Genomic DNA, 12,809 nt, shown 5'->3' on the forward strand with positions numbered 1-12,809 from the left:
ATAAAACACGACCCTCGTATATTTAAATACACTCTCTATTGTAATTGTTAACTGAATTTGTCACTATGCAGTACAGCCCAATGATTTTTAACGTTATATAACTGAACTACAGTAGCTATCGTACCTGGATTGTTTTAAAATTCGCACCGACATCGTTAGGCCTTATGGCGATCTTGGGATAAGAAAGGGCTAGGAGTGGAGAGGAACCGGCCGCAGCATTTACCTGGTGTGAAAATGGGAATCGTACCTGTCTTCATCAGGTCGGCCATATAGGTGTTTCAGCTAACTTAAATGGAGAGAAGGAATCTGATTTGCGGTTACGGAGGGAACGTACGATCGAATCTTGCAATTAAAAGCATATTATCACTTAAAATGCTCGACGAAACGTGAAGCGGCATGTGTCATGGGCCTACATCATGAAGGCTTCTTATCTCAGAGGGTGGTTGCTATTCGTTGTAGTCACATCGTCATGTGATTGACAAGGCATAGATGGAGATATTAACTACTTGAAATGAAAGAAAGAGTTTCCTGAACTGAGATTTATTTTTACCAAAACAAAATAAAATTGGAAAGATGAAGAACAAATTAAATGAAATTATGTCATGTCAACAAATAAAAAGTGACAATATCAGAATAAACTCTCTGAAAACAAACGTTACCAGTACGTTGGTCTAGCCTAGTTAATGGCCTTACAGGGTTGAAATTTATTTAATGATAAATTGTAAAGAAAGAAGAAAAATGAACATGGAAACAAAGTTGGAGTTCAGGTTAACCGTAGGTTAAATTATCTGCGTGTGAAGATTCGGTTTCTCGAACACTGGATTGCCAAACTTCAACTATGATAAGGATGTTCAGTGATTAAAATTGCAACGTGATACCAGACAATCATCGTATAAACCCTTAACGGTTACGATCTAACCTCCAATCTCATTTGAAGCATCGCTATTTCTTAATCACCATTTGACGAAGACAAACGTACTTCAAATTTAAACTTGAATGAGCCTATGTTCAATCTCTAACAACTGACGATCAAGATTACGCAAGAATAAAATTGAATTGCGTCATTCGCAACAAGAACTAACACTTATGACCATATCACTCAAAATATAAGAGTGCTTGAATATTAGCACCAAAAACTATGTCCCAACTGAACATATAAATTACTTGAGAAATCTACAATTATTTCCAAACTGTTATATTAATCAATTAATAAATGATAAAATTATCCTCAGATTCGTAATACATAATTGAAAATTGAAACTAGCGAGCGTGCTCAATCTAAGCACTTAAATTGTTTAAATAAGAAAAAATATTATTGATGCGAATAAATATCCCACTCATAATTCACAGATGGTCAGAAAAAATGCATATTTATAGAAGTTTGCAAGTTATAACGTTCCGTTATGTTAAAAAGAAAATTACACATCATAAAAAGTATCAACTAATACATGTGGACTTCTAACACGTAAATGGATTGGTAACTTTGCATCCAACCGCACTAAAAAAGAAACCAAGAAGCTATGATGAACAGAGAAACCTATCTGCACCCTTAAACTAACACTCGCAATGGAATCATAACTATTACTAACAGTTGACATGGAACGCGAAAGGAAAATGCACTAAGTACAATAAAATCTAGGAACCGTATACTAATGGTCAGAGTCCATTATCCTTCCATGGGATGTCATGGGGTGAGAAGTAAATATGTCAAGACAATCATGCATACTAACTCTGAAGTCATACCCAGCTGACTAGGTTACAACACCAATGACCTCTATATCCCACGAAACAATCGTCCTAAATAGAACCCTTGCCTCTAGTAACAATACGCACACACGACATTTAAGTAAACTCTTAAGAAAAAATATAAACCAGTAAAAAAACTAAGTAATCACTACCATATCAAATGACCATTCCAGTTTTATCGGGTATAACAGCCAACTAGCTATGGCCTAAATTCCGTTCTGATAAAGACACGCCACCGTAATTACAAATTGCCTCTCAAGTATCAAAACCCACCTTCGCTACGACTGATCCAACCTGCATAGCTGGTGGTTATTACTGAGGATCAGACATACCTTCAATGTCGGTGGTTACTCATGAAAACCATAAAATCCAAACGCATCGCTACTGATGAAGAATTTAAATATTAAAAATTACTTCACTATTCTGCAAACAAGAAATGTGTCCCAAACCCTCATGAAAACCACTGCTACTCTTTTACTCACAAAGCTAGGGTGAATCTACAATTTTCCAGACGAAAATAACGAACTACACATGAAGTTAAATATCATTGACCGGGCGAGTTGGCTGTACAGTTACGGGCGCACAGCTGTGAGCTTGCATCCGGGAGATAGTGGGTTCGAACCCCACTGTCGGCAGCCCTGAAGAAGATTTTCCGTGGTTTCCCATGTTCACACCAGGCAAATGCTGGGGCTGTACCTTAATTAAGGCCACGGCCGATTCCTTCCCACTCCTATCCCATCGTCGCCATAAGACCTATCAGTGTCGGTGCGACGTAAAACAAATGATAATATATATATATATATATATATATATATATATATATATATCATATACATGAGATGTATACCACAATCTTCCAATCAATTCCGTAAATTCAAATCAATGAGGCCATAGAATGATCTACTTCAAATAAATTTCACTTGAACAACAATGAGCAAGTTTCGCAGAACATAATATTTTACGTGGGAACCGAACCAAAGGATAAAATTCATAAAATCAATTCAGACTCTAGAACTTATCACGTGTGTCCTCTACGCTATACCACGGATCCAAAAGGGGCTCACAAACTATACCCTGTCCCAAAAATCGTGTACACATATGCGTCGTCAGGGGTTTAAACAATTAAATTCCACTCACTAGAACAAAAATACTACCTAGTCTGAAGCCAGCCGAATCCCCAACACGTAACACAAACACCTATCACAACTCTGTCGAAAATATAACTACGCTCGGAAACTTAGGCCTCAGTTACTTCAAAATATTTCCGAACAACTCAAAATAGTGACGAACACGGCACCTTACACTCCGAGAAAATCTACGTAAAATTTAATAACCAAATTTTGCAAAAAAATGATACACCTGAAATTCGTGACACAGTTATTATTATTATTATTATTATTATTATTATTATTATTATTATTATTATTATTATTATTATTATCATTATTATACACACATACATACATACTGTGCCCTTTTCAAGGCAACAACTGCGGTGACTTCTTCCTTCTTCTGTGCGCCGGCTGCTCCTGTAATAAATGACATTTAAATGATACTCACCGCTGCATGTAGACTCTTCTTCCTCAGTCGCGGACCGTCCGATGCTATCCCCGAAGATAGGCCACCCGTCGATCAGGGAGTGAGGAAATGAAAAGATGGGGTAAACTAACTATAAATGACGGTACCCAAAGACTGAATTAAAATTTAAATAACAAACTGATTTATTGAAATAAGTGCAAAGTGCCAAAATTAACATAAACTAAACTGGTGAAAAAATGTAAACAAAGTGAAATAAATGAGACTAAGAAAATTAAAGATTGAGGATCTGCCTTACAATAACTCAAATATCTGCCTAATAAAACTGACTGAAAGTCGATCAAAATTTAAAATATTCCAGACTATGTCGACACTGTCTTCAAGACGATGACGTGAATAAATTCAAAACTCTGGTCAGAAATACCACCTCATTTGAAATACAGAATGTATTACGTAGAAAATGTCACTCAAAATTAATTAATGTAGCTGAATAATTAATTAATTAGTTACGTCATCAAATCAACACTGACTCAGAGGTGTTTATCAAATCTTTAAAACATGTGGCTTAGTTGGGAAACACCCAGCTTTTAAATAATCATGGACTGCACTAACCATGTATAACAAATAAGGAATAACTCAAAGAAAACAGCCATGAACATCGTACTTCATTTACCACGTAACCACTGCCATATTCAAACACCTACTCATGGTTGAAAAGGAAACTACTGAAACATGAACCTGAGTGTTACAATCACTCATTTAATTGTTTAAACTTCACTTGCATGACTGTGATAGCCTGGACTTCATAAAAATAACCAAATGATTAGGCCAAGTGCCTCATGTTTACATTTCAAATGAAAGCGATCCTTGTACATTAAAATTTACTTAATTTGCCGCTGACTGCATTTCATTATGAACTCATTATTTGTGGTACCACCATTAGATGGAGGCAGATGCCATCTTATTTACCTCATTCATTGCGGCAGTTTTTTATATACAATTGGTTTATTAAAGATCGCTTCATTTCCTAAATAAAATGTAGTGGATTTTAAAGGTTTGGTAATTACTGAATGCCTGGTATGAGCATACCACTACTATGATTTTGACTGTGACCTAATCGATGATCTCTTATCCTAACACATGAAATCTTATTTACATAATTAAATCTGTTAATGGAGAAACACTGCTCCAACAAAAGAAAATACGGAGATCAAAACTAGCCTAACTACACCTATCTATTTACATCAAATCAAATATAAATAATTCACATACGATTACATTCCACAAATAAACGGTAATAAAAGGTACACGAAGAAAGAATAATGAATACAAAACTAGATCCCAAAATCGCTGCCTAGTGAAAATTAATAAGGATGAAATGAGCAAAATGTCGGAGTCTACAGAAAAATTTACCCCGCTGCGAGTAGCAAAATATTGTGAATTTGACGGCAATCTCTAACCTCAGACGACAAATGTCTGGCCACGACACTAATTAACCTTTATGGACAATAATTACTGCTATTCCATGTTATCCATGACACTACATGACTATCAAAATACACATTGACTCGTTGCTCTGCTCACATGTACTACGGCTAGCATATTTGCCGAGCATCTACTTTCCCTGGAATTATTTGAAACAAAATACAGGCTTCTGCCTACAATCATAACCCATGTCGTAACATATTTAACACTCTTGGTTAAATTATTCATCTCTCAATTCTACTTACTCATCATTATTCTCGACGTAGTACTTCATAATACGGCCTCGCTCGTATCCGGCGGGCGAAATATCTGTCGTGCACATCACTATTTCTTACGACAGTTCATGACATGGTCCAAATATCACATTTCCATTATCAACGTAGATCATCAGGGATATTGTTCATTTAGCTCGATCTCTAGATCATTCTCTGGTTCACATATCACAAAATATCAGAGCTGACTCATCAATGGCTTCCTGGCACTACCTGTTTCTTAAAAAATGACGAGATTGCCTCTCAAAACAGAGCTATTGAAAGATGTGTAACCGCAACTACACAGAAATAAATACTCGCGTCCACCAAAATCGTCGCAAAATACACGGGATAAGAACTACCGGAAACGGTCATCTGAAGGATGATTCCACAACATAAAACAAGCTGAATGCGCAAATCTCCAAATAAGCATTAAAATCAACAAGGCGGCGTCTACAAAATCACAACTCCAACAGAAATATCACTCAAAACTAAAGTTATAATAACATGATTATTATTATTATTATTATTATTATTATAAATCGGCATTACACTCATTGAGATCAAATAATATAGCATCCTAAATTGTCAAAGTGACATACTACAGAATAATCCAAAACAATACGCAAACACATCTACGTAAAGGAAGTGCGCAAATAACCCTAGCTGAAAGTGCAACATTATTATTATTATTATTATTATTATTATTATTATTATTATTATTATTATTATTATTATGTGAATTATTTACAATCCTATCTAACAGTCTAAGCTACATTTGATCATCGATTAGGCACGGTCCTACGTATTTATTTACATTATTTTATTTGATGCTCATACCTGGGTGATGGAGGCATGTTGGATCACCTTCCGGGCTCCGTCATGGTGAATTAGAATTCCATCTTGAAGCTGATGTGGTATTCCAAATTTTCACACACGCAAACCTGATACATTTTTATCATGGCGTTACACACGCTTACATTAACATAAACACTCGTATTTTCTCGCACTCCAGTGAAGATTAGACGATAGCACTGCATAGACTCCTGACGTGAAGTCGGAAGTTCCTCTCCGCTACCTGCCTGAAAGAACACCTGCCGGTCTGCACACCGCTCTCTCAGCTTTGTTTACCTACAGCTTACCGATCGTTCACCCCTTCGGAACATAACAGTTTGCTCAAGGTCTTTAACACAGCGGCCTTTCATTAATGAAAAGACATTCTGCTCCCTGTCTGCTTTAACTAATTTCTCCCGAAAAACATCTCGCTTGCCAAAACAGTTTATTGTAAGTAGTAAAAGCAAGCTAAAGTACAGTTTCCAATGTTGTGGAGAAATTTATGCTGATCGTCCTCCAAAAATGAGGAATAAAATAGCTTTCCAACGAATGTCAAACTACCCGTGGATTAGAGAGGTTTTATGCAGCTACGCTGAAAACATGGACTTGTCCCTCTCGATTCGTAATGTGAGTTCATTTAAGCCAAGTATTGAAAGTGTAGCTATTGCCTGTTATCTCTGCATAAATTCAAAGTAAAGTAAAGTTGTTAAAGTGTTCATTTCTGAAATATTACTCTCCCAAGTAAAATACATGGCTCACTCGGATGCCAACAAGTGTCTGATCGCTTTCTTACCAGACAAAAGTAAAGTTCAAAGCTGACTAACTGAATTAGCTGACACACTCTAAACACACTGAAGATTCAACTAACCCACGAACACAGCATACAGTGAAACACACAGTCACACCGTCACACTGTCACACTGTCACTGAAGATTCAGCACCCTGCTCGCTGGTTTTTGTAATGAGTTCTCCCCCCACCTTGAAAATAGTTCCGTGGAAGGGATGTGGCGTAGTGATCCAGCACTCGGGAGCGCTTTATCATACATCCGTAGGTTAAAGCTTCTAAAATTATGTACAAAATCTTCCTAATTTCGGTCTGACTTACTTGTTATATTGCGCCGTGGGAAACGATCACAGGATAATCCACACGACGGCGCGCGTCACCGGCGTTATTTTCTTCCAGCAAATGGCTCCTTCCCGCCATGACAGTTCATTTCCTGGGCGATACTACTCTTCCGTGTGAAGTTAAAATTTTATTAATTAGCCAATAATTGACCACACCTTCGCACTGATAAATTTTCAAATATTATTAAGAAGTCAGGACACTGTTTTTCACCACTACACCAGGCTTCAGATAGCGAAATACTGACTGTAGATTCCCGCTATGACAGGACATTCAAATTTGGAATTTTGTGATTGGCTGAGACTTTCGCGCTCTCCGCAGCGTGGATGCTTCCATTTCCTCCCAAGGGTTGGTGGGTGCTATCGTTGTCTCTTTGTCCTGCTAAGTAGGTCAGGCCTCAACGCGTGATTTTCTCGTGAGAACCAAGTAGAAAGTTGTCACTCCTAGGCGGTACCATAAAATTTATTGGATGCAGTACCTAGGGCGGTTTACAAGTTGCTCGTGCTCTAAGAAGAGTTTCGAGGGTTTTCCTTGCCGACAGACTGGCGCCAGAAAGTTCCTTTGTGACTGCTAGATTCACAGCCTACTGTAGTATCCCAATATGCGAAATATTCAACTTTTAATTTGTAAATTAATTACGTAAATTCGCTTATGGGTGCAATACATACATACATACATACATCATTATGGACCGTTATGCCTTTCAGCGTTCAGTCTGCAAGCCTCTGTGAATTTACTAAACGTCGCCATAATTCTCTATTTGCAACTAGTGCTGTGACCTCATTTAGTTATATACCTCTTATCTTTAATTCGTTAGAAACTGAGTCTAACATCGTAGTCGTGGTCTCCTCTACTTCTCTTACCCTCCATAACAGAGTCCATTATTCTCCTAGATAACCTATCCTCCCCTATTCGCCTCACATGACCCCACCACCGAAGCCGGATTAAGGTCTATTCACACATGTCCGAGACGTGTCAGTGCCGTGACGTGTCAGTTCCGTGAAATTGCATCAGTGTCAGTGATGATTCATATCGTTCCTTTGAATCTGACTGTCGTGTCCACACTTGTCCGGCGCAGTGCCGTATTTTCTGCGTCAGTATCAGCGCAGTATCCGTTCCGTGATATTGAGTCTTGTCGCCAACGATATTTTTGCTGTTTCACGGACGTGTTCTGCTGTGAAGTTCGTACGCGCTAGTGAATATAAAATGAGCGACGTAAGTTCAATGTGTGTGGTTAAGTAAATATTTGTTTCATTGTATTTGTACTGTATTATTCACTTATCTCAGACAAACAGCTAACCGTTCTCTCGGTATTATCGCCTTTCTCCAGCGGGTGTCTTGTCGTTTTAAATGAACTTCCAGTTTACTAAGCAATATGTTAAAACAATTTTCAGACATTCTGAAATATTCAAAATATTTAGTTTGATTGTCAATCAGTTCCTTATACAGGGTAGCGAATTTGCCATCACGTTCTCCATTCTGCCGTGCCTCATCTACCCACTTTCTTTTTTTTAAACTGTCGCTGTTCCTCTTCACCTAGAATTACAGCAATAGCCGCCAATTTCACATCCGTAAACTTTGGCATCTCGGCAGTCACTGAACTGAAACTGAAACAATACTGATAGGTGTGGATAGCCATCACTGAGACGTCACGTATGTCACGGAACTGATACGTCTCGGCACTGACACGTCACGGATATGTGTGAATAGACATTTACGCGTACAGTTTCATCCATCGAGTTCATTCCTAACTTAGCCTTAATCTCCCCATTCCGAGTACCCTCCTGCCATTGTTCTTACTCGTTTGTATCGGCAATCATTCTCGATATTTTCATGTTTGTTACTTCTAATTTATGAATAAGATATCCTGAGTCCACCCAGCTTTCGCTCCCGTAAAGCAAAGTTGGTCTGAAAACAGACCGATGTAAAGATAGTTTCGTCCGGGAGCTGACTTCCTTCTTACAGAATACTGTTGATCGCAACTGTGAGCTTACTGCATTAGCTTTATGCACCTTGAATCAGTCTCACTTACTACATTACCATCCCGGGAGAACACACATCCTAAATACTTGAAATTATCGACCTGTTCCAGCTTTGTATCACCAATCTGACATTCAATTCTGTTCAGTTTCTTACCTACTGACATCAATTTAATCTTCGAAAGGCTAATTTTCATACCATACTCATTGCACCTATTTTCAAGTTCCAAGAAATTAGAGTGCAGGCTTTCGGCACAATATGCCATTAAGACCAAGTCGTCAGCATAGGCCAGACTGCTTACTACATTTCCACCTAACTGAATCCCGCCCTGCCACTTTATACCTTTCAGCAGATGATCCATGAAAACTACGAACAACAAAGGTAAAAGATTACAGCCTTGTCTAACCTCTGTAAGTACCCTGAACTAGGAATTCATTCTACCATCAATTCTCACTGCAGCCCAATTGTCAACGTAGACGCCTTTGATTGATTTTAATAATTTGCACTTAATCACATAGTCCCCCAGTGCGTCGAACATCTGTTCCCTCGGTACCCTGTCATATGCTTTCTCTATATCTACGAAACATAAACGCAGCTGTTTATTCCTCTCGTAGCATTTTTCACATACCTGGCGCATACTGAAAATCTGACCCTGACAGCCCCTCTGTGGTCTGAAACCACACTGGTTTTCATCCAACTTGCTCTCAACCACTGATCGCACCCTCCGTTCCAAGATGCCAGTGAATACTTTGCCTGGTATAATAATCAATGAAATACCTCGATCCTATTACAATCCTTCCTGCTCCCTTTCTATAGATAGGTGCAATTACTGCTTTTGTCCAATCTGAAGATACCTTACCAACATTCCATGCTAATCTTATTACTCTACAAAGCCATTTCATCCCTGCCTTCCCAATATACTTCAGCATTTCAGGTCTAATTTATTCTGTTCATGCTGCTTTATGACAATGGAGTTTATTTACCACCCTTTCCACTTCCTCAAGCGTAATTTCACCAACATCATTTTTAATTTCGTGTGGCTATTTCTAGCCAGGTGCAGCACTTGTAAGGCAGACCTTCCGATGAGGGTGGGCGGCATCTGCCATGTGTAGGCAACCGCGTGTTATATTGGTGGAGGTTAGTGTTATGTGTGGTGTGTGAGTTGTGGGGATGTTGGGGACAGCACAAACACCAATGAAAGATAAAATCCCCGACCCAGTCGGGAATCAAACTCGGGATCTTCTGAACCGAAGGCTAATACGCCGACCATTCAGACAACGAGTCGGACAGTAAACGCGTGTCCTCATCCGGAGGTGGTGCAGCTCTTTTCAGGCACACCCCCGTTGGAGGTGAGTTGCGTGTACCATTTCAACCACATACCACCCCTATTGCCAGTCTTAAATTTCTGGCAGTGCCAGGAATCGAACCCGGGCCCCCGAGGACGGCAGCTAATAGTGCTTACCGTTACGCTACGGAGGCGGACACCTGGCCAGTGATTCCCTGTGATCTGTTATGAATTCAGTTGAATTACCCAAAACACTATTAATTTACTTTTTCGTTCCCTTCCTAAGATTGTTTATTACTGTCCAGAAAGTTTTCCTGCTGCTTGACCTAGCCTTGCCCGGTTATTACCAAAATCTTCCCACGACTTCTTTTTGGATTCAACAACTGTTTGTTTCGATCTGTTTCTTTCATTTATTTACAATTTCCTGTCTGCATCGGCACTTGTTTGGAGCCATTTCTGATAAGCCTACTTTTTACGTTTACAAGCTGTTCTCACTTCATCATTCCGCCAAGATGTTCGCTTTTGCCCATCTTTACACACAGTTGTTCCCAGACATTTCCTTGCAGTTTCTACTACAGCATCCCTGTATGCCACCCACTATCCTATCTATCTCTTTCTATATCCTGAACCTGCTTGCTGTCAACTGCTCGGAACTTCTCACTAATCATATCCATATACTTCTTTCTAATGTCCACGTCCTGGTGATTTTCTACCCTTATTCTTTTGCGGATATATTTCACTTTCTCTATCCTAAACCTAGAGATACTTAGTTCACTACAGATCGAAAAATCCCAGGAAAACCCGTACATTCCTAACAGACTTCCTGAGTTTGAAGTCGGTTAAGATATATTATGGATTTTGTACCCCTACCCTCCCATGTGTAGTGGTGAATAGCCTTATGAAGGAGGAGTGTATTCGTAACTGCTAAACCCGTACTAGCACAGAAGTCCAGCAAACGCTTCCCATTACTATTAGCTTCCATATCTTCCCCACATTTACTATCACCCTTTCGTATCCTTCAGTTCTATTTCCAACTCTCGCATTGAAATCGCCCGTTAGCATTATCCTATCTTTGCCGCTGACCCTGACTACGATCGCCCGTTAGCACTATCCTATCTTTGCCGTTGACCCCGACTACGATCGCCCGTTACCACTATCCTATCCTTGCCGTTGACCCTGACTACGATCGCCCGTTAGCACTATCCTATCTTTGCCGTTGACCCTGACTACGATATCACTCAATGCTTTATAAAAACATGTCAACTTCGTCCTCATCTGCACCCTCACATGGTGAATACACTGAGGCAATTTCTGTCCTAATTCCTCCAACTGCCAAATCTACACACATCATTCGCTCATTTACATGTCTAACAGAAACTATGTTGCGTGCAGTAGTATACCTAATGAACAGCCCTATCCCATACTGTGCCCTTCCATTTTTAACACCTGTCAAGTACACTTTATAATCTCCTATATCGTCCTCGTTATCTCCCCTTACCCGAATATCATTTACTCCTAGCACATCCGGATGTATCCTTTTTGCTGACTCAGCTAGTTCTTCTTTCTTTCTTTCTTTCTTTCTTTCTTCCATAAGCCCCATGAGCTCGCATCCGGGAAGATAGTGGGTTCGAACCCCACTCCCGGCAGTCCTGAAAATGTTTTTCCGTGGTTTATCACACCAGGCAAATGCTGAGGCTGTACCTTAATTAAGGCCACGGCCGCTTCCTTCCCATCCTAGCCATTTCCTATACCATCGTCGCCATAAGACCTATCTGTGTCGGTGCGACGTAAAGCAAATTTTTTTTAAAAATCTCTTCTTTCTATACCGATGAATAAATACTATTTTTTAATCTGACCAAACTACGGGAAAAACTCTTATTTTGTGTGTATAGATGGAATATATGAATATGAATATGTATGTATGTATGTATGTATGTATGTATGTATGTATGTATGTATGTATATATGTATGTATGTATGTATGTATGTATGTATGTATAAATTTCCTTAATTTGTGCGTAATGTCTTGTCCTATAGTGGCTCAAATACTGATGTTTCGATTAGTATAAATTATTCTTATGGATAATAAATACTAGTATGCAAATTTACATTGTAAGGACAACTGTACAATTTTTCTTCTCCTATTTCAGGCTTGGACAGGCCTAAAAGACTCTTGCTGTTTGTAAACCCATATGGCGGGAAACGAAAAGGTATAAAGATTTATGAGAAGCATGTTAAACCACTGTTCTCCATTGCTGGGATGGATGCTAATGTAATGGTCACCCAGCGTCCTAACCACGCAAGAGACATTCTACTTACCCAGTCATTTGATAACATCGATGCTGTGGCATGTATTGGTGGGGATGGTACGTTTTCCGAGGTGTTCAATGGACTTATTCTTCGAACTGCTCGAGATCTAGGCATAGACCATAATGACCCAGAGGCCAGACTTCCTACACCAGCCCTCAAAGTCGGTGTTATACCTGGTGGTAGTACTGATACTATGGCGTACTGCTTCCATGGAACAACAGACATCCAGACTGCCGTTCTCCACATCGTCCTAGGTAAG

General features: G+C 39.3%; 1 protein-coding gene across 1 annotated transcript in view; it reads left to right on the forward strand.

Moving 5' to 3' along the window:
* The window catches only part of Cerk (Ceramide kinase), a 338,420-nt gene that overhangs the window by 193,468 nt on the left and 132,143 nt on the right, over positions 1 to 12,809 (forward strand). The window contains exon 3 of the mRNA XM_067141010.2: positions 12,391 to 12,804. Coding sequence (XP_066997111.2) covers positions 12,391 to 12,804 — 414 coding nt within the window. The remainder of the gene's footprint in view (positions 1 to 12,390; positions 12,805 to 12,809) is intronic.

The sequence above is a fragment of the Anabrus simplex genome, chromosome 2, assembly GCF_040414725.1.
Source record: "Anabrus simplex isolate iqAnaSimp1 chromosome 2, ASM4041472v1, whole genome shotgun sequence".
In the NCBI taxonomy this organism is placed as follows: Eukaryota; Metazoa; Arthropoda; class Insecta; order Orthoptera; family Tettigoniidae; genus Anabrus; species Anabrus simplex.